The 27,262-nt window shown below is 43.3% G+C and overlaps 2 protein-coding genes across 3 annotated transcripts; one reads left to right on the top strand and one right to left on the bottom strand.

Moving 5' to 3' along the window:
- Positions 1-353: 353 nt before the first annotated feature.
- On the top strand, positions 354-2,903 carry ier5l (immediate early response 5-like). Its single transcript, XM_014998414.2, has one exon. It carries the CDS (start codon positions 752-754, stop codon positions 1,547-1,549), a length of 798 nt encoding a protein of 265 aa, XP_014853900.2. The 5' UTR covers positions 354-751; the 3' UTR covers positions 1,550-2,903.
- Positions 2,904-11,069: 8,166 nt separating this feature from the next.
- ptpa (protein phosphatase 2 phosphatase activator) lies at positions 11,070-27,222 on the bottom strand. 2 transcript variants are annotated; one of them, XM_088011228.1, is made up of 10 exons: positions 27,136-27,222; positions 25,986-26,089; positions 25,819-25,905; positions 25,237-25,362; positions 25,052-25,169; positions 24,746-24,845; positions 23,804-23,928; positions 22,000-22,100; positions 16,741-16,920; positions 11,070-11,677 (listed from the first exon to the last, which is right to left on the bottom strand). In XM_088011228.1, the coding sequence occupies exons 1-9, from the start codon at positions 27,158-27,160 to the stop codon at positions 16,789-16,791; spliced, it is 918 nt and encodes a 305-aa protein (XP_087867354.1). In that variant the 5' UTR covers positions 27,161-27,222; the 3' UTR covers positions 11,070-11,677; positions 16,741-16,788. The 2 variants fall into 2 exon arrangements, with proteins under 2 accessions (XP_087867354.1, XP_014853876.2); XM_014998390.2 differs by having other exon boundaries at positions 16,813-16,920.
- Positions 27,223-27,262: the final 40 nt, after the last annotated feature.

Genomic DNA, 27,262 nt, shown 5'->3' with positions numbered 1-27,262 from the left:
AGCAGAGAGGATGAAGTTTAACAGAAACGCTCCTGAGGGCCAAACTCACCCGGCTCAGCCTGAGCTTCAGCTTCCGAGTTCAGAACCGGAATTTAAGATTTAGATTCAGGATGAAGGACGTCACTTCCCTCTGAACGCAGAAACGTTTCCAGGAAACGAGAACCCACTTCCTGTCTAACATTCCTGCCGTTTCCTGAACCAAACACACATTTCCTGTCAAGTTGACCGGAAATCACTTCATCCATAAATTAACAAAAATATACCATGAGTTAAAATACAGACTATTTAGCATATTTATTTGAAGCTATTTAGTATGAGAGCTATAGAAATTTGATGTATTATTATTTTATAATCTCGTCTTCCTCCAGTGATCCTCTGAATCCAGCCGCTGAGTTTCGTGAACTTTTCTCTCTGGATCTCAGAACAAGTTTTCCTGAAATCAGGACGTTCCTGTCAGGCTGCCTGCTGGATTTGAATAGTTCAGAGGAGCCGCCAGCCGCTGATTGGTCCGCAGGGAGGGCTGCTTTGACCGCGCGGCTGTCTGTCAGCGGAACGCTGACCGCTGATTGGCCGGTTGCGGCGGGGGGCGGGCTCAGCGCGGGGTATAAACGCAGGGTCAGCCTCCTGAGCGGCTGGAAATGAGTGCTGGTCCTCAGCGGCGCCGCGGCGTCTCCGATGTTTCCACTCACAGCTGACTGGAGCAGTTCAGCCAGGACCGAGCCCGAGCAGTGACAGGCGGTTCCGGAGCCGGATGGAGGTGGACCGGGGCGCCATGGAGTGCGCCGTGGACGCGCAGAGCCTGATCTCCATGTCCCTGATGAAGATCCACAGCTCCCGGACGCAGCGCGGCGGCATCAAGCTGCACAAGAACCTGCTGGTCTCTTACGTGCTGCGCAACGCGCGCCAGCTCTACATCAAGGAGAAGTACGCGGAGATCTACCGGATGCAGCAGTACGAGGAGGTGATGGCGGTCTGCAGCGGGATCCAGGAGCTGGACCCGCTGGAGCAGCTGGAGCCGCAGGGCGCGGAGGACGCGGAGCCGGAGCAGCCGGTGCGCGCCGCGGGCTGCGAGGAGGAGAGCCGGGCGGCGGGCGGCCGGGAGCCGGAGCCGCCGGAGCCGCCGTACTACCGGAGCTGCTGCATGGAGGACCAGTTCTCCCAGAACTGCAACAAAACCACCGTGCTGGACCTGGACACGCACGTGGTGACCACTGTGGAGAACGGCTTCCTGCACCAGGACTGCTGCTGCGCCGCCGCGCCGCAGTGCGCGCCGGGCGCCGCGGCCAGGAAGCGGAAGGTGGACTCCGCTGCCTGCTCGCCGGACGCGGAGGAGCCGTCGGACTACACGGCGGGGCGGAAGCGGTTGAAACGGGAGGAGTGCTCCGGCGCGGACTGCAGCCCGGACGCCTCCAACATCTCCAACCTGATCTCCATCTTCGGCTCCGGCTTCTCGGGGCTGCTGAGCCGCCAGGCCGACCTGGAGCAGGTCTGCAGCAAGCAGGCGCTGGCCAGCCTGGGCGCCTGGACCCGGGCCATCGTGGCGTTCTGAGCCGCCTCTTCGTGACGGACCGTTTCGTACCATGTCCGATGCGCTGATTTGTAACATTTTTATTTCGTCATGAATATAAATGGTCATAAATGTTCCGATGTTCGGTTGGTTCTGATCTGGTTCGGTTCGACAGTCAGAATCAGCTGTTTCATGCCCGGGTACGAAATGGCGCAGGGACGGAACGAGCACGACGGAATGGAGACCGGGCTTAGCTGTTCTGTGTGGGAACATTTCAGAGGCGGGTCCAGAGTTTACACGGTGGGGGGCCCGGGGCCCCTGGGGCCCGGGGGGTCGTTTTGCACATCCGGGAGGCTGGAGGTCCTCCACACTTCTTCTTCTTCTTCTGTGTCCCATTTCTATAGTTACACAGTAAAAAATGAACAGCAATAATTTGGTTTATTTTAACGATAAAAGAGAAAAATGTTTTCACCGCCATATTCCTACATTTATAAATGTCAGAATTTTAAACAGAATATTCAATTAATAAGCTAAATATTTAACTTTCAAATAAAACTTTTAGTTACAAAGATAAATATTTAGTTTTTGAACTAGATATTCACCCCCAAATTAAATATTTAGTGCTGTTCAAAGTCCTATTTTCATCATTTTTCCTACATTTATATCAGAGTTGCAAACTAAATATTTACAAACTAAATGTAGGAATAACATGGTGTCTTTTCTGGCTCAATAATCTGAATCATTGTTGATGTTTTGCTGTGTGGCTGTAGACATGTCTGCTGATCCAACAGGAAGTGACACGTTTGCAGGTTTCAGGCCGAGTCGGCCATCTTGGTTCGCCTGACATCAGCAGCGGTGGCGCAGGCCCGAACCGGTCCAGGTTTTACCTCAGAGCAGCGAGTCTCAACGGAACCAGGAAGTGGAGGATACAGCTGAGCCTCACCTCAGAACCGGGTCAGTACCGGTCAGTACCGGTCAGAACCGGGTCATCCCTGAGGAACTCCATTGCCTTAACCCTGAAGTTCGCTGAGCGTTTTCAGCAGCATGTTGGAGAAACAGACTCTGGATCTCAAACGTGGTTTTGTTTCCATCATGGCCGCCGTTCTGTTGAGTCCCGGCTCGGTTCTGTGGGTCCGAACGTTGTGAGAACGGATCAGAATTAGTCCTTTTGTTTTAGAAAGGGAAGCTCCTGGTTTCAGCATCAACCCGAGGATCCTGCGCTAGCTTTATGAGCACTATGTGTACCAAACAGAGAACTCAGCCATTCTCCACATATTTTCTTTCTTATTCTTGTATTTTTGTGCTTAATAAATTGTATATCTCCGGGTCAAACTGTTCAAGAAAGTATTTGTTAAAATTTATAATCTTAATAAAAAATAAAAGTCTTTCATCTGAACTGTCGTATTTGAGTTTCAGCAGGATTAAAATAAGAATCAGGAGAAACAAGTTAAAATCCTCTGAGAATCGACGAACCTCAGATGATTTAAGATGAACTAAACATTTAGAGGAAAGTTTCTGCATAGATTTCTGAGGTCTGGACTTTGACTAGGCCATTAAAACATCTTTTCTGTTGTAGATTGGACACATTTAACTCTGGAATATTTTGGTTTTATAAATGAGTTTATGATCCTGTAGTGATGAAACCGCTAGCTAGAAAGCTAGCTGTGTCAAACCTTAAGCTCCAATCACAAACACTAGCTCTGCTAAGGCTAGAGTGCTACACCAACAAGCCATTTAAAACACAGCAATGCTAAAGAAGCTAACTTTAAGTGCTATTCAATCAAGGTATTTAGTGGAAGCTAAAGCTAAAGTTCTATAACACATTATGTAGCTCAGCTAAAGCGCTATCCCAGTGACATTTAGCTGAAGCTAACACAGAACATGAGGAGAGAAAATGGAACTTCACCCATTTCAAAATAAGAGCATGAACATAAGCAGCTAACTTATCGTTCAGTAACTGAAACTTCAAAACAGACGCTGAATTTTATTCAACTGAAAGTTTATAAAACAGTAAATTAGCACTTTATTATTAACCTGGACACATTCATTTACAGGAAGCTAAGTGTGCTAAATGTTAGCAAAAGTGCTAAAATGCTGACAGCAGGAGTGAGCTGTTTTTCCCACTTGGTTCCAGAATCTTGTGTTTGCTAGTGTCAGTCCGGCAGCCATCTTGTTTCTAGAGAGATCGTTCCTCCTTCAGTCCCTCCAAGCAGCAATGCTGGTTCTCCTGACCTTTGACCTTCAGCCTGCTAACAGAGCCCAGTAGAGCTGTTGGGTTTCTGGTCATTTCTCTGATCTGAACCTGCCGAGACGCCTGAGATGTTTTCCTCTCTTCAGATGGTTTGGAGATGACCTTTGACCTTTGAACCCTTCTTAGATTGATGACAGAGTCGTTGCTGATGTCTTCCCGCCCTGCTGTTGTGCTAACAGCTGCTAACTGAACATGAAGAGATTAATTTATTTCTCCTCCATTTTGGATTATTAATATAATCTGACACGTTTTTAAACATCTTAGGATTTTTTTTATCTATTTTTCAGGTCATATTATCATATAAATGTAATTAAACTTATTATATAAGCCTAAAATATATATTTTAAACTGATTAGAGGTGTTAAATAGACAGAATAGTGAAGTAGTGTGGGTTGGAGCGCTCTTCCTGCTTTACTTTGACTAGACTGCCTGCCTGCTGTTATCTCTGCTCTGTGCCACTTGGTGGAGTTCTTTAAAATCAATGAATGAAGATATCAGCGTCACGGAGCGGAGCCACCGCAGACCCACCTCCCTCCTCCTCTTCCTCCTCCTCCTCCTCTGCTGCTCTGCAGGGCGGAGGATGAAGATGAGGATGATGATGACGTTTGTCCAGATTTAAACGATGAAGATGGATCCGGTTGAAAGTAGAACCGGATCGGGGTTTGATTCTGAAGCCGTTTGTCTTCACAGCTCCTCCGTCTAGAGAGACTGACACACACACACACACACACACACACACACACACACACACACACACACACACACACACACACACACACACACACACACACACACACACACACACAGATCTGATTCTCGTCACATTGTTTGTTTTTATCTTTTAGATTAAATAAATCAAAACATTCAGGCGCCGATAATCAATAAACATGTTTTATTTTTACCGGTTTGTTTCCTGGGGGGGGCGGGGGGGGGTCTCATGTGACAGCAGAAAGGAGGTGGGGAAGCTGCGCTGTACTGGGAGGAGCTTACTGGTCTTACTGGTCAGGTCTGATGGAGGAGGGGCGGCTGGATAAATAAGTTAATTTTCTTTCACTGAGTTTTATTTACTTTATTAAAATGCTGAGGAGTAAAAACGATTTAGGCTTTGAGTTTCAGTGAAGAACATCAGGAAACATTTATTTATATTTTATTCCAACAAAAATAACAAAACAAAAGCAAATGAAGACATGAATACATAAATACACAAAACAATGTTTGCAGCAAAAGAATCTGTGATTTTGTTCAAAAAAGTTTTAAATTCTTTATTCTGTTCAATTTTTAAATCAAAATAATTTAATATCCTGTTCACACCGTTTGAACTTTTCCATATTTTTTAATATTATGACAAACAAATATTTATTGGAACTTAATATGGAAGACCAGCACAAAGTGCTTTATAGTAGAAATAAAATTATGCAATATTCAAAACATTTTTTTACAAGTAAAGAACTGAAAAGTGTGGTGTGAAAACAAATGTTTGCACACCACAAGGTGTTCCAAGGGTGTAAAAACTTTTGTAAGCCACTTTAAAAACGAACAAAACACAGAAAACGTTTATTTATTTTAAAAATCAATAAGAAACAAAACAGGAAACATTTTTTAAAAAAGGAGAACATTTCCACCAATAAGCTCAGACATTTTCAGATTTATCTCTAAAATATTCCAGACAAAACAAGAACATTTCAGAGTTTGAAATGTTGAAAATTTGCTTTGCATTTGTAGAAATGTCTCAGATACAAAACTCAAAAATTTTCAACTTTTGAAAAACTAGGAAAATATAGGTGGGTTTTTTCAACACTTTCTGAGATTAATCTCAAAACTAAAACTTTTTCAAACAAATTTTAAATCTTTGAAACGTCATTTAATCTCATTAAGATAATTTTAGATTCATTTCAACATTTCACATTTTTTTCTAGAAAATTTTCCACTTTTCAAAATTTCTAAAAAGGTTCTCAGATATTTTGGTCAAATTTTAATCCTCCTTTTTAGTTTTTCTGATTTGGCCCTAATAGGCTGCCGTAGACAGAGACCCAAACAGGCTGCCCTGCATTATGCCTGACTTATTTTCTGATCTTCCGTTTTAATTGAAATTATATTAAAACAAAAACACACCCAGCCGCCATGTGTGCTCATGAATATTCATGAAGCGGGAAGCCCCGCCCACATTTAACCCTAAGTAGGAAACCAGGCTGCAGCTCATCTAAGATAATTTATGCTGGATTTCCTAAGTGGGTCGCGGTCCCGCTGAGGGACAGCGGCCAGGATGAGCTCCGGTCTAGTTCAAGTTTTTATGAAGCCAATAAAATGAAGCTGATGATGATTCATGACTCAGCTCCGCTTTAACCCTGCAGGAACCGAAACGTTTTAATGTTTTTTATCTTCGGTTTTTAATATTTGATCAGTTTTTGTTTTTTATCTTTATGTTTATAAACTTCTGATTTTAGTCCGTTTCTGTTTCATTTCATCTGCAGCTGCATCCCGTTTCTCTTTGGAAAACTTGAGTCTCAGACAAGTCCAAACGGGTCAGAACCGCAGCTGTCCCATTCCAAACATTCCTGCACAAAACTGTCTGCCTGCTGGAGATCTGCTGCTGGGAGAACTGGGACAACTGGGAGAAACCAGCAGGAAAAAGGCTCCGGCCCGTTGAGCAACATGTTGAGCAACATGTTGACAGGAACGACCGGAGGAGAGGCGGGTGTGTTTGGTTTCCATGGATACAGCAGAGGCCATTAGTGACGCTGGGTGGTTGCAAACATGTCGGACAAAATGTGCCGCGATTTTACGACCGGAGCGTCTTTTATAAAATCCAATATGACAGATCAATAAATAATCACTTCTAAACAGGAAAAGGTTCTGGGTGGATCTGAAGAAAAATAAAAATCTCATTTCATTTAGAATTATTTCACCGATTATATTCCATCTGGTTGTTTTGTAAAATGTGTCAAATTTTAACCAGTTATTACTTTTTAATTATTTGGAAGACTTTAATTGTGATTAATAATGAATTAGATGTGTTTATTTATGTAAAGTAGTTTTGAATCAAACAAACCAATCATATTTCAAAGTATTGAGCAGAATTTCAACAGAAAGTTAAAGGCTCAGATAAAACTTTCTGGTTCGTTTTAACGGAGCTCAAGTTGGTTGTTTTCATTTACAGTTTTTTGTAAATAATTCATGAATTCAAATTAAGTTTGAATTCATGAGTTTAGCATATGCTAAACTTACAATCCAGCTAATGCTAAATAGTTAGCTATACATAGTTTAATTTAAACAAATCATTTAATATTTATAAACCGATATGGTTGCTGTGCTGAATTTTAAGATAGCTAGGCTAAAACATAAGCACAGAAATTTGGCTAGTTTTTGCTAAACCTTGAACTCTTGGCATTTACTAAACTTTAGCTGCTTACCTATTAAAATCAATTAACTTAAAGTAAGTTAGTTCAAACTTTACTTTTTTATAAAACAGTTGTAAAATAAAACCGATGCTAATTTTAAGTTATGCTAAAATTGAACTGCTAGCTAATGCTATTTGCTAATGTTTAAGCTAAATGCTGAAAAACATACTGTTAGCATCAGCTAACCTTTATTATTTTTGAAAATGAGAATTCAATTCTTTGTTCTTGGTTTTTTTTGCTATGCTTTACATTAATTTGAATGAAAACATGTTTATTATAGCTTGGTGAAACAATAACCTTAATTTATGGTTAAATAATCTGAGGTTTCCCTGGAGAAGTTGCCATATTTCATCTGCTGGTGTTTTCTTCCACTTTGTTCCTCAGTGATGCTGATATGATTCATCACATTGATTTATTTAATAAAACATGATTTTTTTCTCCAAATGAAGGCAGAAAGTTCAGCTCCAGGGATCTCCAATAACTGGATTATTATCAGAAACCGACTCATAAATGTTTTAAACTTTTATAGACAAGGCCAAACATTCAGGAGATTATCTGAGCGTCTCCACTCAGTTCTGGTTCTGCAGGAGTTTGTTCTGAAATCAAACAGTCGAGGCTCTGAATGAACGTTTGTGTGAAGTCCCTCAGTTCAGCTCCACTCCCTCCACATCCTGTCAGTCGGGGATTTCCACTCCAAGCAGCCAACATGGCCGCCGGAGCCGGCTCTGGGAGACGGAGGTCTTCCTCTGTGTGACGGGCTCCTGAAGTCGACCTGCTCATGTAAAATTCAGCAGTTTCCCCGTTCAGCTCAGAATCTGCCGCAGGTTCATCGGCCGGTCAGCAGAGCGAAGTCTGTTTCAGATAAAGCAGCTCAAACCAGAAACAGGCTTTGTCTGGAGAAAATGGACAACTGCAAATTTCTGAAGAAACATTCAGTTTCAAGAGTTTCAGAGGAACTGGGAAGATTTTTAATGTGCATAAAATGAGTTAAACCGGCATTTATGTTCCCTTTATTTATAACACATTATATATTTTCCATCCTTTTTATGTCACAATTAAGTAACTTTGTTTCTTCGTTGTTCTAAAAATGCTTTCTGGTTTAAAATACATTTGACTTCCTGATTTAACATCTTGAAATTGGGCCTCTGTCTCTTTAAGAAGCTCCTGCTCTTTCTGAAGCTCCGCCTCCAGGAAGTCATCCCAACATGGCTCCTCTAATAACCCTTCAATGTTTTTACCAGCGTTGCTCTGAGATGAGCTCAGCAGGTGATTGCTAATTGCTGCTGGCTAGTCTGAAGGAGCTGGCTGGGGGAGGAGCTGCGTCTCAGAGGCGGGGCTAGGTTCACCCTGGCGTTTTTGGAAAGCTGATTGGTTGCCATAGTGATGAAAGGATTTCTCAAACATTAAAGCATCAAAGCAACACTCCATTAATAAAATGAAAACATGATGGAAAGATTAAAACGTTGATTTTATGTGACACTGGCCCTTTAAAACCAGATTACATCCTTTTAACTGTTCATGTTTTACCAGGTGAAACTGTTAACTTATAAACAGGCTAACTACCTGGTTATTTGTCACCAAATCAATTTAGTTAATAAAATGTGCTGCACACAAAGTTTACCAAGTTTAACCTGGACTCTGTCAACAGAGACAAGGCTGATTTCTATAGATCTACCTGAGTGTCAGAAACCAGGTAACATCCAACCACATCCATCCACATCCAACCACATCCACATCCAGCCACATCCAACCACATCCATCAACATCCAACCACATCCACATCCAGCCACATCCAACCACATCCATCAACATCCAACCACATCCACATCCAGCCACATCCAACCACATCCATCAACATCCATCCACATCCATCCACATCCAACCACATCCATCCACATCCAACCACATCCATCCACATCCACATCCAACCACATCCAACCACATCCACATCCACATCCAACCACATCCATCCACATCCAACCACATCCAACCACATCCATCCACATCCACATCCAAATCCAACCACATCCACATCCAACCACATCCATCCACATCCACATCCATCCACATCCATCCACATCCACATCCAATCACATCCACATCCAACCACATCCACATCCAGCCACATCCAACCACATCCATCAACATCCAACCACATCCATCCACATCCACATCCAACCACATCCATCCACATCCAACCACATCCATCCACATCCACATCCAACCACATCCATCCACATCCAACCACATCCAACCACATCCATCCACATCCAACCACATCCATCCACATCCACATCCAACCACATCCATCCACATCCAACCACATCCAACCACATCCACATCCATCCACATCCACATCCAACCACATCCATCCACATCCAACCACATCCATCCACATCCAACCACATCCATCCACATCCAACCACATCCATCCACATCCACATCCAACCACATCCATCCACATCCAACCACATCCAACCACATCCATCCACATCCACATCCATCCACATCCACATCCAACCACATCCATCCACATCCAACCACATCCAACCACATCCATCCACATCCACATCCAACCACATCCACATCCATCCACATCCACATCCACATCCATATCCATCCACATCCAAATCCATCCACATCCAACCACATCCATCCACATCCAACCACATCCATCCACATCCATATCCAACCACATCCAACCACATCCATCCACATCCAACCACATCCATCCACATCCAAATCCAACCACATCCAACCACATCCATCCACATCCAAATCCAACCACATCCATCCACATCCAAATCCAACCACATCCATCCACATCCAACCACATCCATCCACATCCATATCCAACCACATCCATCCACATCCATATCCAACCACATCCATCCACATCCATCCTGTCGGATCTCTGCTGGTCTCATGGATCTCCAGCTCTGATCTCCTGGTGACTCTGAATCATAAAATCTGTGAATTATTTTAATTTTAGAACCAAAGTTTGTTCTAAAGTTTTGAGTTAATGGAAATTAAAATGCGCACTAAATTGAAAGACATCTTCTTTGCTACTTCCTGTTGGTGTTTAACAAAAAATCCCTCCAGAACAGATGGTAGTTAATATTTAAAAGGATATTAATATGAACACATGGAGAAGCCGCATTCAGATATTCTCTGAAATGATCCATCAATATCTGCATTTTCATTTCAAATGTTAACTAAACTTTCACTAATGTCAAAAAAACAATTTTGTTGTTTCTATTGAATAAGAAATGTGAATAAGTTTGTTCTCGCAATGTTATAAAAACGTGCTCCAATGACTTCCTGTTGTCTTCTTTGTGGTTTCTGTCAGTAGCAACATCCTGTTGATCATTTGACTTGTGATGCCGAAAAAGCTTTTCCAAATTAAACCAATTTCATTACAGTCATGAAATCAGCTCATACTAAAACCTTTTTTTGGAAAACAAGTTTTTTCTTAATTTCTGTGTTTCCATTAAGCAAATTAATTCATAAATGTCAAACAGCACAATTACATGGTGAACGGAAACACAGATAGTGAGGATTCAGATGAATACCAGAGCAGAAGAAAAGCTTTCAAATTGTTCAGTTTGAGTTACTAACATTCTGAGCTAGGCTAGTGCGCTAAGCTAGTGCGCTAGGCTAACGTGTAGAAGCTAGGTTAGCTCTGTTGCGTCCAGTTCAGCGTATCAACTATAAACTTAGCTTAAAGGTACACATATAACAAAATGCTGAACTAAAAAAGAGCTGGAATCTTTTAATAAAAATATCTATTATAACATTTTAAGTTTGTTTACTGAAAGGCCGAAAGTAGAACCTGGTTTGTTGAACTGCAGCTAAAACTTGTTTTTCTGCTTGGACTAGGACGTTAAAACACAAAACACGTCACACAGAACCATAATGTTCATTTTATTCTTTTAATGACGATATTCATCAGAACGGAGCTGATATCTGTTTTTGGGGCTGGATGAGACTAGCGTTGGGCAAACTGAAAGAGTTTTTCCATGCACAGACTTTCCATCTAGACTTGCTGACTCTAGAAGTTTCTGTCTAACCTAGATGGATGTTGTAGCGGTCTACAGTTGGCTCTGAGCGAATACGTTTGAGGAAAATTTGACCTTTGGCCTTAAAAGCAAAACAAAAACACAACAGTCTCACTGATGACAGCAATACTGCAGCATTCATGATCACACATTCCGAAAACCATAAAAATAATATCTGAGACTTTTATATAAATAAGACAAAAATCCGCAGATGCTCCAGAGTTCAGAGGTCATCAGCGACATGCTGAGCAGGAAAGTTGAGGATGTGTCCAAACCTTCTCAGCAGCATGCCAGTGAGGGAATGCATGTGTTGGGCTACGCAGCTAGCATTCGCTACCGTTGGAACTGGGAACGCTGGGAACGCTGGGAATCCTTCCTCTGTGGAGCGTCAAGGCTTCGCTGGCTGGATGGAGAGCAAGCTGCCGAACTTAAAATGCTGGATCACTGGGAACTTCTCCAAACACTGAAAACACGACAGAGAGCAAGACGGATTAGCAACAGGAGCTAAAACTGCTGCTATAATGGAGGAGAACAGGCTAACGAAGAACAGGCTAACGAAGAACAGGCTAACACAGAACAGGCTAACACAGAACAGGCTAATGAAGAACAGGCTAACACAGAACAGGCTAACGAAGAACAGGCTAACACAGAACAGGCTAATGAAGAACAGGCTAATGAAGAACAGGCTAACACAGAACAGGCTAATGAAGAACAGGCTAACGAAGAACAGGCTAACACAGAACAGGCTAACGAAGAACAGGCTAACACAGAACAGGCTAATGAAGAACAGGCTAACACAGAACAGGCTAACACAGAACAGGCTAACGAAGAACAGGCTAACGAAGAACAGGCTAACGAAGAACAGGCTAACACAGAACAGGCTAACACAGAACAGGCTAACACAGAACAGGCTAACGAAGGACAGGCTAAAGGGGAAAAGAAGTGCTCCAAAAGCAGGCAGTGGACTCCTGCCCACAACTTTATGTGTAAATACAATCAAAGCTAACATGTTAGCCTAGCAATAGCAGCAGAAATGGTTCCTGGTCTTTAGCCAAAGACTAAAGAGAAATCCTCCAACCGCTAAAATGTGACGCCTCCATCTTGTTTCCATCTGGTGAAGAAGGAAGTTGCTCTCAGTGTCTTCAGAGGTTTTTGTGTCGTTTCCTTCAGTGGTTCTTGGTGCAGCGCCCCCACAGGCCAGGAGGGGAACAGGTTGCTGCTTTTGTGTTCTTATTGTAAAGCAGTTTGTGATAATTGTCTGTTAAAAGCTGGTGAAGAAATAAAATGTACTTACTTGCTAATATTAGTTTAAGCTACAAACTGTTTTATGTGGGAAATAAACTGAATAAATGTTGGATCTGTACATTTATTTGAAATTATTTTAGATTAATATCAGTGCTGGTCGTTTTGGCCCTTTGTCATTTCATTCCTCTGGAGGCTGAAAGGGGGTCTGGGTGGGCGTCTGGAGGCTGGGTGGAGGTCTGGGTGGGGGTCTGGGTGGAGGTTTGGAGGTCTGGGTGGTGGTCTGGGTGGGGGTCTGGGTGGGGGTTTGGAGGTCTGGGTGGTGGTCTGTGTGGGGTTCTGGGTGGGGGTTTGGAGGTCTGGGTGGAGGTCTGGGTGGGGGTCTGGGTGGAGGTTTGGAGGTCTGGGTGGTGGTCTGTGTGGGGTTCTGGGTGGGGGTTTGGAGGTCTGGGTGGAGGTCTGGGTGGGGGTCTTGGTGGAGGTTTGGAGGTCTGGGTGGGGGTCTGGGTGGAGGTCTGGGTGGAGGTCTGGGTGGGGGTCTGGGTGGAGGTTTGGAGGTCTGGGTGGAGGTCTGGGTGGGGGTCTGGGTGGAGGTTTGGAGGTCTGGGTGGGGGTCTGGGTGGAGGTCTGGGTGGGGGTTTGGAGGCTGGGTGGAGGTCTGGGTGGGGGTCTGGGTGGAGGTCTGGGTGGGGGTTTGGAGGCTGGGTGGAGGTCTGGGTGGGGGTCTGGGTGGAGGTCTGGGTGGAGGTTTGGAGGTCTGGGTGGGGGTCTGGGTGGTGGTCTGGGTGGGGGTCTGGGTGGAGGTCTGGGTGGGGGTTTGGAGGTCTGGGTGGGGGTCTGGGTGGTGGTCTGGGTGGTGGTCTGGGTGGAGGTCTGGGTGGGGGTCTGGGTGGGGGTCTGGGTGGAGGTCTGGGTGGGGGTTTGGAGGTCTGGGTGGAGGTCTGGGTGGTGGTCTGGGTGGGGGTCTGGGTGGGGGTTTGGAGGCTGGGTGGTGGTCTGGGTGGGTGTCTGGGTGGGGGTTTGGAGGCTGGGTGGGGGTCTGGGTGGGTGTCTGGGTGGAGGTTTGGAGGTCTGGGTGGGGGTCTGAGTGGTGGTCTGGGTGGGGGTCTGGGTGGAGGTTTGGAGGTCTGGGTGGGGGTCTGGGTGGTGGTCTGGGTGGGGGTCTGGGTGGAGGTTTGGAGGTCTGGGTGGGGGTCTGAGTGGTGGTCTGGGTGGGGGTCTGGGTGGAGGTTTGGAGGTCTGGGTGGGGGTCTGGGTGGTGGTCTGGGTGGGGGCGGGGAGCCTCAATCGGTCTGAGCGGTGACACTGCAGGTCTCGATCATCCAGGCAGAAAAACCTCCAGCTGAACTGATATTTGATCAGTTTGTTTGTAAAATCAAAGAGTCACAGAGGAGAAAAGTTTTACGCTCAGAAATGTTAAAAATATCCTAGAAACTGATCATAATTTGGCCAGTTTATCAATGTTCTAATTTAATTAAGCCAAACAAAAATAGTATTTACCAGGTTTTCACATTCGTTTCCTACTAAAAAAACTGACTTAGAAATTAATAAAAGTTATAAATCTGGTTGAATTTTAGCATCTAAAAGAGTTTCAGATTAAAACGTTGTGATTACTGCTGATGAGCAAAAAAATCTGGTTTTCTAAAACTAGTTAACAGAAAAGTTAAAGTCATCGTTAATCGCAGATTCAGGCTAAAACCTGTTAAAGTGAATAAGTTTAATCATTTTATTACTGAGGCTTTTTAAAATGAACAATAAAGCTAAATACTACTATGGAAGTGATGTGGAGAAAGTTATTAACTATAGATTATTTTAGTTTTAACATCCAACATCTGAAATATCGATTTAAAGATCAAAAACAAAGTTTTATATCAACTAAAGATTTAGTATGAAAAATGACTATAAGCTGCATGAAGGTAAACAAAGCAACAGTTACATGAATTCAGGAAATGTCCAGCTTAGCTTTTAGCCGTTAGCATAGCTTCAGCTCAGCTCAACGTAGTTTAAATATTTATATTCCAAAAGATTAAACTGAACATTTTTCCATCTGCAGCTGGTCCAGACGGGATTCACATCGTGGCTAAATGTTGCTGTTCGCTCAGTAGCTTCAGCTAACAGCTTAGCTCACCTCCACAGCCACAAGCTCCAAAATATTATTATTTTGTTTTAAACGTAATTTAAATAATGCATTTTTAAATCTATAACTTACTCCAGTTTTACTTTCATAAAAGCTTCATTTAGCTGCGAATCAAAACATGTTTTATCGACTTCAGGCTAATTATTAGCCTAGCGAAGAGCTCAGCTTAGTTAGCGTTGATTATGACTCAAATATCTGTTTTACAGAAACTTTTAAATGAATAAAACTAAATAAGGTAAAAGTAGTTGCTTCAGTTCTTTCAGGTTTTATCTTCTGACATGGATACATTTGATATTAAGTACACAATCTAGAAAACACATCGAGTAATATTGTTTTTCATTATTTTAAAAGTCTGATTTTATTTTCTTAACCTCTCAGAAAGCCGTTAAACTCTCATCCTGTTTCTGGTTTAGTTCTGTGAGTAAACTCTTTTATTTTTATTATGATTTTATGTTTCATTTGAAAACTAAGGAAAATAATCCAGGTTTTGGAGTTTTTCTTAAACTGATTCAGTTTCTGTGATTTTACGAACAGCAGCAGAACCAACAGAAGTTCTTCTTCTGTTGTTTCTGCATCGTGACGCCGTCAGACGCAGAACTTTGGTCTGCAGCTCAGCCCCAAACCGTGTGGGGCCCGGGAAAGGGAGCGAGGAATGTGAGTCTGCTGATGGTTGCTTCAGGCTGGAGGAAGGTCGGACGGAGGGAGGGAAGGAGGGAAGGAGGGAGGATTTAATGAAGGGAACGGGGAGGGGGAAGGGAACGCAGACAGCCTGGCCCCTCAGCTCTTTGGGAAGACTCACAGGCTGCTCTGGAAAACACAGGATGTGGGCATGCAGGCGGGGAAAACGGGCTTAGACATTCCCCCCATCCCACCCCCAACCGCCCACACACACACACACACACACACACAGCCCCATTCTCTCCATTCCTGCTTTAACCCTTTCCTGCCTCTGCAGCCCTCAGGACCACGGTTCAGCGACCCGGTTCTCCGGATGGTTCCTGGAATGTAAAAGCTGCAGAACACAAAGTCCTGTAGGCACAGCTAGCACCTTCAAACTAGCGCTTTAAGCTAGCGTCTTTAAGCTAGCATCTTTAAACTAGCGCTTTAAGCTAGCGTCTTTAAGCTAGCATCTTTAAACTAGCGCTTTAAGCTAGCGTCTTTAAGCTAGCATCTTTAAACTAGCACCTTCAAACTAGTGCTTTAAGCTAGCGCTTTAAGCTAACGTCTCTGAGCTAACTGTTTTTAAAAAAGATCCACAATCTGTTTAAATCGCAGCAAAAGAAAAATAAGTGGAAGTCAGAGAGCAGACCAACAATATATGTTTATATTAAAGACTGTTATAAAATGTTTATTTTTTCTAAAATGGAAACATTTCAATCACTTCTGTTTATTTAAAAATAAGTTTTAAAGGGACAGAAAACTTTTTTTAATAAAAAATGAGCTAAAGAGTGAAAACGTCTCATTATAACTGATGTTCATTCATATTCAGTAAATCAGAATAAATGTCCTGATTATGGCGCCACCTGTAGGTGGACCCCGGTAATAATGACAATTGTAAACAAATACAGGGATTTTAAACGATGTTTATACGTTGTCATAGTGACTGCCAAATGACGTAAACTTTTCAGCTTTTTCATTGACTTTTTGTTCATTATTTGGGAGTTTAAATCAAATCCAAGGAATCTGGGAGAGAAATGGTCTCATTTAGCCAGAAATCAGTCAAATCTATTCAGAAAAATTTAATATTTCCATCTCTGTATAAAACCGTTTGATGTTTATCTACATTCCTTTCTACTTCTCTTATTAAAACTTTTAATAAAATGTTTTCACCGCCTCATTTCGCTGCCGTTGGAGGAAAAGTTTCTCTTCTCCAGACGTTTTTTCCTCGTTGCCGTTAGTGAAGCTGCTGCTTACGCAGAACCGAGCCGCTTTCACCAAAATAACCTTTTCTCTTTTTTCAAGTTTAAGTTTTTAGAGCCAAACATTTCCGAGAAACTGGAGCAGAGACACTGTGGAGGTGTCTGCAGAAACTGGAATGTTGGATGAGATTTCCATGGCTGTTCCAGATTATTCCAGATAATCCATCAAAATAAAACTTCAGATTCAACATCAACCAGTCGAGCAGGAAGAGTCTGATTGGATTTTACCTTCTGGGTCGAATTGGTTCTGACGTTTATGAGCAAAGGCTGATCGGTTCATTGATCAGTGATCGGTTTCACCTCTGCTTTGTACATCCTGATCAGGCCCTGGTTGACTTTGGACCAGGACGGGACGGCGCTGATGTTCCACAGCTGGTTGGAGTGCTCAGCAAACGGACCCGTCTTCATCTGCAGAGCAAAGATGATCAGAAATGATCCGTCAGAACGAACTCACGTCGTTAAAAACGTCAGAAAATAAAAGTTTAAATGAAGAAACGACACAAGAGACACAGAATGGAGAATTTTAACCTTTAAGAAATTAAAAAACAAACAGAAAGTAACGATTCAGAGCCCAGTTAAACCATTAACTGGTTAGCTTAGCATGCTATTGCTAACAAACGCAACAGATTGAGTTGGATCAGTTAGCTGGCTGCTTATTGTGACCCTGTTCCTACTTAGAAACATTTAATATGAAGAAATGAAAAATTAAATTTAAAACTCAGTTGGCTGAATAAATGTGGTACTAAGCTGGTGAACAAATATTCAACTTTTAACTGTTGATTCAAAATATCACATTCGTTTCTCTACACAACGTTCCTGCTTCAACACATTAAGGTTGATTTAATGCAAATGATTGATCATTTCCTGTCATTTCTGTGAAATTTCCTAAAATAAATCAGATTGTTGTGTTTTTGATGAAACCAAGACGTTAGAAATCCATCAGACTGAAATTAAGTGTTTTATATCCTCTATAAACTCTCTGAGGAGAAAATTAATTAAATTCAACTGAACTGAAAACATCTAGAATTTACTGAAATGGTGTTTTGGGTTCTCTACTCAGTTTTTAGCATTTAATTTAATTTCACAGACACTTTACAACCAAACACCAACATTATTTTTCTAGTTATCTGATCTATGAGGAAAAGCCTCAAATGTTTCTGATTATTTCAGATTCACTTTATTTTGGTGAATTAACAACAAAACTAACAAAATGAAACTTTGTCTCTGAATGAAAAAAATGGTCAAAATCTGAATAAATTCTGGATAAAATCAATAATTAATCAGAACCAAACGGTTCCTGCTCAGCGACTTTAAGTCTCTGAGCGTCTGACTGCGACGGCAGAGCAACCGAGTCCAGACCCCGGAGCGCCAACCTCAGAAGAAAACCTCGTTTCTCCGCCCGGCGGAGCGCCGCTGCAGACGCTTTGCAGGGCCTCGCAGGAGAAGACGGGGGCAGGGCGGGCCGGGGGCCGGGGGGCCGGGGGGCGGGGACAGTCCGTATTCCCTGGAGGAAGGAGTGATTCACAGCAGCATGTGGGGAAGGAAGTGACTCATGTTTGGGGCTCGCGCTCGCACACAAGGCCTGTGTCTGACGTTAGCGCAGAAACACAGAGAGAAACGGGAGGCTGAGACGGCAGGAAGGCCATGGAGGGCGGCGCGGCGAGGAGGAGGGAGGCGCAGCGAGGAGGAGGGCGGCACGGCGAGGAGGAGGGAGGCGCGGCGAGGAGGAGGGCGGCGCGGCGAGGAGGAGGGCGGCGCGGCGAGGAGGAGGGAGGCGCGGCGAGGAGGAGGGCGGCACGGCGCGGAGGAGGGCGGCGCGGCGAGGAGGAGGGCGGCGCGGCGAGGAGGAGGGAGGCGCGGCGAGGAGGAGGGAGGCGCGGCGAGGAGGAGGGCGTGTTTACGCTTTCAGCTGTAAACAAAGAGCAGCAAACACAGTCAGGTCCAAACAGGACAGAACAAAAAGAAAAACCACTCCATGTGTCGTCACGTGCAACGCTTCCCGGCAATGCTGGCTTTTAAATTGTTCAGCTTCAACAGTAAATACTGCTGTTGCCATGGTTACCAGCACTTAAAGCCGATAAACGGAGCAGAAACAGAGAAGCGACGATGAGTTAATCGAGACTGATGAACATCTGCTGCTCTGAAGAAAGGTTTTATTTTAGAAATGTTTTTATGTGGTAGAGCGATGAAGGAAACGGTGAGCGTCCAGAATCAGAACCAGAACCAGAGAGATGAAACGGCAGGATTTAAAAGTCTGTTAGAACAACAACAGAATCAGGTCAGACTGATGAATCATAAGCAAACAGAACGAGTTCATCACAGGAACAGGAAATGCTTCTGGTTCAGCTCACAGACCGGCTAACAAGCTAACAATAAGCTAGTTAGAAGGAAAACCGCTGGCATTGGAGCTGAAAGCGAAGAAACAGGGTAGCCATGGTGGCACGGCTGAACCTCAATCAGCCTAAGTGACCTCTGACCTCTGGTCCTCCAAACCTCGGTCTGGGTTCGGTTTGATATGTGAACGCCAAGCGGACCAGAAACTGAACCAAAAGCAGGAAGTGGACAACAGCGCAAGGCATTCTGGATAAACATCTGAGTAACACTAATAAAACCACATACTTCCACACTTCCAAAGCTAACATGTTAGCCTAACGTTAGCAGCAGAAATGGCTCCTGGTCTTTAGCCAAAGACTAAAGAGAAATCCTCCAACCGCTAAAATCTGACGCCTCCATCTTGTTTCCATCTGGTGAAGAAGGAAGTTGCTCTCAGTGTCTTCAGAGGTTTTTGTGTCGTTTCCTTCAGTGGTTCTTGGTGCAGCGCCCCCACAGGCCAGGAGGGGAACAGGTTGGTTTGACTCAGAACCACAGCAGCTGGGTTTGGGTAATAATTTAATGTTTTTTAGTGTCTGTTTTGTATGACCATAAAACATACAAAACAGACTGAAATCTGATGATCTAAGAATGATTTGTACAAAAAATGCAATGAACATGTTTTGCATAGACTGTAGACGTATCCTAACATGTTCAAGGAAGCTTCATCGGTCGGTTTTAATAAATAATTTCATCTGTAGTAGGTAAAAAACATATGAAGAAGAAAGAGAGAGAGTCTGATTACATTAAACCGCCCATTAATGCTGGAAATAAATCTGAAATATCTCCAGCCTTAATTACAAGAATCAATCCATAGAAATATAATTTCATGAGCGAGACGAGGGGAAAGGTCAGGCTAAGGCAGGAGAAGGAAAAAGGTGAAGGAGGTGTTCCACTGGGAAGACTGGGAAAAGGAAAGAGGATGTAGCCGCTCCACTGACGCCCACTCCGCTTCCCTCCCCTCCTTTTTCCTCCAAAACTCCCAAAACAAAGCGCTCAGTTCCTGCTCTGGCAGACGACCAACGCAGTCCATCTGCCCACACACACACACACACACACACACACACACACACACACACACACACACACACACACACACACACACACACACACACACACACACACACACACACACACACACTCTTCCTCTTCCTGGACAAACCCACATTCAGCTGCGGCTCATTTATTTCCAACATCTGAATCTGTAGAAAGTTCACTTAAAAAACATAAAGTGCTAAAATTTAAATATAATTAGTTTAATAAAAAATTATCTGAATTAAATTTCAATTTAAATTAAATTTTAAAGATAAATGACACTGGATTATTATTAACGTTAATTCAGGGAAACATTTTTCATATATTTTTTAGATTATTCAAATTTTTAGTTTGACCCAAAATATTAAAACAAATCCATGAAAAGTAGAAGTTTGGTTTGGAAACAGCTGAAATGACTGAACATAGAAAAACTTCACATCACGTGTAGAAACCGGTTCTGTTTGGACCTGGGCCATCCGTCCCAACAGAACCGTCCTTCAACGTTTAAACGGGTCACAGGAACAGGAAGTAGTTTTAATTTTCATCCATTTTCCAGATTTTTTCCAGATTTTCCTCCAGAATGTTTCAGCTCAGAGTGATGATGGTTCTGACCCAGTTAAGCATCCAGAACCTTTTGGATTTAACCCTTCTAGGCGGGATGTGTCGGCAGCGACACATCCAAATTTGCAGTACCGTAATTCCGCCACACGTAGCGCTATCTGAAAAATTCCAACGGTTTCTGAAAGGGGAGGCGTTGCCCTTTCCAGCAAGTATCGGGTTAATATGGCAACTTCACAGCTGCAGCTGCAGAGAGGTAATTAATCTCGTTTTATAGACGGCATATTGCGAAAATAACTTGCTAGATATTGAAAGTTCCAGTTGTTATCGATACATGGGTAAGTATATCATCTCACAGGACATTTAAAGAACTACTTACAATTAAAATAAGGAAGGTTTATTTAGGCAGACGCTTGAAACTCCGGCGTAAAAGGGTTAACCAGTTTCTCCATCCAGTCTTTGTTTCTGTGGCTTCCTGGTTTCTGACCAATCAGAAACACGCCCACTCTCATTGGCTGCTAGTTTCTGCTCTAATTGGTTCTGGACAAACTGGACCTGCAGGTTCTGTTCAACCAGTCAGCTCTGCTACAGAAACATTTACTTTGTGGACCAAGAAGATTCTGGTTTCTTTAGTATGATGCCTAGTCTAGTTCCTGGCTCCAGGAAAAGGTGGGAATCACCATGGCAACCAGGCGAGAATCACCAAGGCAACCAGTGACTCAGCAGATTTGAACTGAGCTCCAGATTTAAAATGCTTTCTAAAACTTTCTGGTACTGGAGGGTTTTTTGCATCAACATGAAGTAATAAAAATCCTGATTTATTATGTTCCATACAAGAAAAAAAGGGTAACTAACTCTAAATTAATTTCTTTATTTGACTCTTTATTTAGTTTTAAGTTAATTTCAGGTTGTCACTGATATATTAAGATGAAAGCATAATCGGTTTTTTGGCTAACAGTTTTAGCAGTCTAACAGTGTCACTTCTTAAAGTTTCCCCCCAGAACGCTGCATTGATCTGCTCTTAGTTCCTCATTTTGACATTAGAAAACAATGCAGTTCATTCAGTACCAAACCGACCGGACCCAATAGTTCTGCTATGAATACACATGTCATTACATGACCAGTAATAAGTAACACAAAATCTGTAATTTATTCTCATAAATAGGAAAACAAACCAACAGTTTCATGATGTTATTTTAAAAGAAACGTTAAGAACTCAAAGAAAAACCAGAATCTGTTTTTAACTCCTGCTTGTTCTCAGAGCTTTTATCAGTTTTTAAATATATTAACCTAAAAACATGAAATTCTCCTCACATATTTAATAATTTATCAATAATATTCATACTGAGGATTGTTTGTAAATTCATTTAAATGAGTTTCATTTAAAAAGAAGCCGAAGTTTTGGTTTTGGACCCGAGGAGATGTGGAAACTGAATTTATAATCCTGGTTCTGTATGAATAAATATGAGCTGTGGGTGTCGGGTCGGACCGGTTCTGATGGACTGGACGGCGTGATTTTCTCACCTCGTTAATGAACCGGATGCAGTCCAGGAACATGTAGTCCTGGTGCTGCTCGTTCACCACTCTCTCATCGATGAAATGCCGCGGCTCCAGAGTCGGATGATCTGAGGACAGACCAGAGTTAGCCACCACCAGGGGGCGCCGTGCAGCCACCACCGGGGGGGGCGCCGTGCAGCCACCACCACCGGGGGGCGCCGTGCAGCCACCACCGGGGGGGCGCCGTGCAGCCACCACCACCGGGGGGGCGCCGTGCAGCCACCACCACCGGGGGGGCGCCGTGCAGCCACCACCGGGGGGGCGCCATGCAGCCAACACTGGGGGGCGCCGTGCAGCCACCACCACCGGGGGGGCGCCATGCAGCCACCACCGGGGGGCGCCGTGCAGCCACCACCGGGGGGGCGCCGTGCAGCCACCACCACCGGGGGGGCGCCATGCAGCCAACACTGGGGGGCGCCGTGCAGCCACAAGCTACGTTCAGATTCTGTGGGATCAGGCCAGTTTAGTAACGATGTTCTGATTTATGAAATGATTTTATCTTTGTGGCAAAAGCAAATGAGGTGGATTAGCAGAACTCATCTAGAAGTCATCTCTGCTGTTGGATATTCAACTGTTAGCATGAAACTGTCTAATAGCAACTGTCTTCAGTCAGAGGCCTCTCCAGAGGCGTTGTAACACTGACTGCTACAGGAGATCAGCATCACTGACTGTGAAGATACTTGGATGTTAAAAGTTACATCATTTTGTTTCTTTCTCCTATAACTAAAATGTTTCAGTTAGAAAGACTTAAAAACATTTTGTTCAGAGGAATCATTAAAATATTAACCAGCTAACTGACCTCAGTTAAAGGTTAAAGGTCACTGAGCCAACATGGCTGCTTTAGAAGGACTTAAGAAGAAAAATATCACATAAACAAACAAATCCCTGCATTTTTCATGTAAAAGCATTATTATGAGCTTTTTGCAATTTAGTTTGCATAAATGATCAAAACTATTGATTTTAAGTGATGCTAACTGCCACCTGCAGGGGGCAGCAGCTCTACTCTGCTGCCTCAACCTGAATTTATGTTGAGTTTTAATCCGAGGAATAAAAATCTTTTTGTCTGTTTGATATTTTAGAAAATAAAATATCTCAAGTTCTTGCAAATATTTGTAAGGTAACACGAGGCCTGTCGCAACAAATCGCATAAGAAACTAACATGAGATCAATAATTTCCATATGTATGATTTATTGTTTTTCTCTTTCTACCAAAAACTGGATAATTAAACTCTTCAGTCTGTTGCTTTGGTTTAAATTAAATCTGTTTTATGAATCATAACTTTGTTTGCAGATTCTTAATAATTCATTTTATTTGTTGTTTGTTTATTGTTGATATTTAAAATGTTTCCAGTGTTAAATGTTTGTTAGAATGTAAAGTTTATTGATATTTCAGAATGTGTGTTTATGCATTATCTACAGCAGAATGACTGAAGACGATGCTACAATGGTCTAGTCAAAGTCCAGACCTCAACCTGACTGAAACACTGGATCAGACTGAAGCTCCCCTGCTGGGTCAGGGGGTGTACTCAGAGGGTGTACTTTGTTTCTGTGTGGTGAATATAAATCAGACTGGATTGTATGGGACTGCTGCCCCCTACTGGACACAAACATTTACTACATCAGTTTTTATCTCCAAACTCCAAAATAATCTAAAAAATAAAAATAATGTTTCTTCTCAGTTTGAAGAACTGACCTTTCTTCTTCTATGGTAAAGACACATTAACCTGACCAATCAGGCTGCTCTGCTGATGTCACTTCCTGTCTGGCTCACCTATGAACTGGGAGCTGCCCCAGATGAAGGGCAGGAACTGGAAGTCGTCCAGTCCCCAGACGCCCTGGCTGCCTGCCGGCTCCATCCTGTAGGTCCGCTGCAGCTTCCGCATCACCTGCAGGTACCTGCAGACACGCAACACCTGGAGGCTCAGCAACACAGTCACTCTAAAGTATTTACACCCCTACAGGGCGCTTTTATTCTGATTATTGACTCTGTAAATGCTAATATTGATGATAAATGCAGAAAACAATTGTAAAAAAGAATAAAAAATCTCTCTAAATCAACTTGGCTTAATGTGAAAAGTATTTACACCCTGCAGGTCGTTTTTTTTTCTGCTTTTTGCTAAAATCAGTGATAAACGAATCCTAATCAACATCATCTTGTGTTTTAATAACTTTATATTCTAAATTTTAATTATAAAGTAATTAAATCTACACCTGAAGCTCCTGGCTTCCATGTTTAGCTCCTAACAGGAAGTGGTGGTTGTTTTGAAGCAATCTGATTGGCTGACAGGTTTTAGCTTAGCGCTGCACTGCCCCCTATGGGCTGGCATGGTTAGAGCAACGCTGTGTCAGTTCCTGTGGATGAAAACTTTTCTGAAACAGATCCAGAGTTTATGATATTAAATTTTTAATTGACGTGGATTTGTTTTTATAAAGACCTGGTTATGTTTGGAAAAGTCTAAGTGTGGCAAACAGCAAACCAGGTCCTGACCCTCCTGAACCCGCCTGAACCCGTCTGAACCAGTCTGACCCTCCTGACCCGGTTTGACCCTCCTGAACCCGCCTGAACCCGTCTGACCCAGTCTGACCCGGTCTGACCCTCCTGAACCCGCCTGAACCCGTCTGACCCGGTCTGACCCTCCTGACCCGGTCTGACCCTCCTGACCCATACGACCCGCCTGACCCGTCCTGCGGTACCGCAGCCGGGGCGTCTCACCTGTTGAACACCTTGAAGACGATGGCCAGCTGGTCAGAGATCCTCAGAGCGCCGACCTTACAGAGGCAGCAGAGGAACGCAGCGAAGGCCGCTTCATGACCTGAAGAGACAAACAGAACCGGGTCAGAACTGTCCTAATGCTTGGACAAACTGACCTCAACCTGGAAACACTTTAACCTTTAACCTGGAAGTGCTGGCAGATGGATAACATTTTTATTTTTTATAGATAAATAATGAAGCGAAACTGCAGCTGAAGTTCAGTGAAAGAACTTCTGACTGAGCGGAGGTTCTGATCCGGACCAGTACCTGTCCCATAGTCGATCCTGGTCGGGTTCCCGACAGCTTCCTTCAGGTAGACGGCGATCTCTGGAGCAGCGGCGGCTTTCTCTGCAGGCAGCACTGCGGCCACCAAGGCCTCGGCTTCCTGAAACGAAGACAGAACGTGATCCGAGCCCGAGATACGGACCGGACAGAGGTGGTTCTGACCCAACCTGCTCCAGCTTGGAGAACCAGGTTCTGTACGCCTTGTTGCCGAAGCGGGACGGCTGGTCGACCGGAGGAGTTTCGTTTATCCATCGGTCCAGAGTTCCCAGAAGGCCGAGCAGCTTCTCCACCGTCTGCAAAACCAACAGAACTGGTTCAGTTCTGACCCGTAACCCGGTGCTGATGAAACCTGAACAGGAGAAATAAGATAACAGCTTCCTGCTCTCTGAGACAGAACCGATAGGAGAACCAACTGGTTCCGGAGAGTCCAGATGGACCCGGAGAGACGCTAGCTCTCCTTTACGGAAATAAAACCAGAGGCGGACACATGCTAATGTGCTAATAGCATTAGCATGTTAGCTCACTGCATGAAGCTAACTGTGCTAAATGTTTCCAAAGTTTAACACTAAGCTAAACATTAGCTCTACTTGTCACAGCACCACTGTTAGCTCATTTATGCATCAAATACTTCTGGAAGAATAGAGCGGCTAACTTTATAGTTATCAGTTCCTGCTAATGTATAAAACTATTAAATGTTTAAAAATGTTTAAAAACCTCCATTAAAAACATCTGATAAAAAGTAAAGTCACCTCAGAGACTTCGTATTCACACGTCAGCTTCTTCCCCTTCACTGCTTCGTTCAGGGTCAGGATGAAGCCCATGTAGTCAGCATAGGCCTGGACAGAACCAGAACCAGAACCTTTTACAGCAGCAGCTCTAATTTCTGTCTGGGAGTTTCAACAGGAAGGAATCGTACCTGAGAGCGTTTCCACTTCCCCATGTCCGGCACCATGCTGATTTCCTTCTTGGGGATGATGTAGGCGGTCCCGGCGTCAGGCGCCTCATCTTCAGGAGAAGATGCTGGAAAGAACCAGGTAGACATCATCATCTGATCCATAAGTTTTCACTATCAGCTGATCCAGATCAATAAGTTTTTATCATATGGTTCAGATCATTAAATCATTTTTGCAAACTGTATTTTGGTTTTCTAAGTTGCTTTTGGAGCTTCTTCCTCCCAGAGAGGCATTTCAGCCCATGTTGGTACAGGATTGGTTTCAGCCAGGATCTTCAGAATGTCTTCAGCTTTTCTTCCAAGGTTCATTCACACATTTCAAACCAGAACCGGTTCTTCTCTGGGACACAGAACCCGTCGACATCTGGCGTCTCCATCAAGTTTATAGCTGATTATAACAGAACAGATGAACCTGGAAACTGGACCCAACATGAGCGTCATCTGGCCTTTCCCAAATTGCTTAAAATGGATTTGATCTCAGTTTAGGTAAACTTCTGACTTTAAAACCTTCTCATTATTCTGACGTTCAGTAAATATAAATATAGCAATAATATTTCTCAGCGTTTTGTTAGAAGGTTAAATACTCTCAATTGTTTTGTATTTCCACCCAGAGAAAGCCTGATCAACCAATTTAATAATAAATAAATAAATAAATAAATAAATAAATAAATAAATAATAAACAGGGCAGGATATAATCTTTAATTTCCATGACAACTCATTTTTATGCATGTTGTGTTTTAATTAAAGCTGAATTATTTTCCTTCCAGCCGAACCAAACTGTATTTTTCTCCTTCAGCTGTTTGACCTGCAGCTCGGTTCACAGCATCAACTAGAAGCTTTAAATTATCTAATTATTAAAATTATGCCGGATTTAACCGATAAAAAGGAGATTCAACAGTGAAGTAACTAATGTGAAAGAGTTATAAATATTAAAACCTGAAATCTTTTCTGAACCAGTTCAGGTCAAAACAAGCAGCCAGATTAATGTCCATATAAACCAGTTTGAATTTCCAGCGGTAATATGTAGAAAAGCAGCGGAACTGCTGGGAGGAGAACCATTGTTCCCAGTTTAACAGCAGAACTGGAGACAGAGAGCAGAAACATCATATTTACCTGACTGCTGTTCTGTTTCCGCCATAGCGAGCCCCACTTTTCTTCTACGGTCTGTTCACGAGGTTTAAAACGTAGGTTTAAACCAGATTAAGATCAGCACTGCCCTCCCGTGGCGGACATACAGTAC

Source organism: Poecilia mexicana, unplaced genomic scaffold, assembly GCF_051168715.1.
Source record: "Poecilia mexicana isolate PSO_F unplaced genomic scaffold, ASM5116871v1 scaffold_12, whole genome shotgun sequence".
Classification (NCBI taxonomy): domain Eukaryota; kingdom Metazoa; phylum Chordata; class Actinopteri; order Cyprinodontiformes; family Poeciliidae; genus Poecilia; species Poecilia mexicana.
This window is presented reverse-complemented; position numbering and strand designations above follow the sequence as displayed.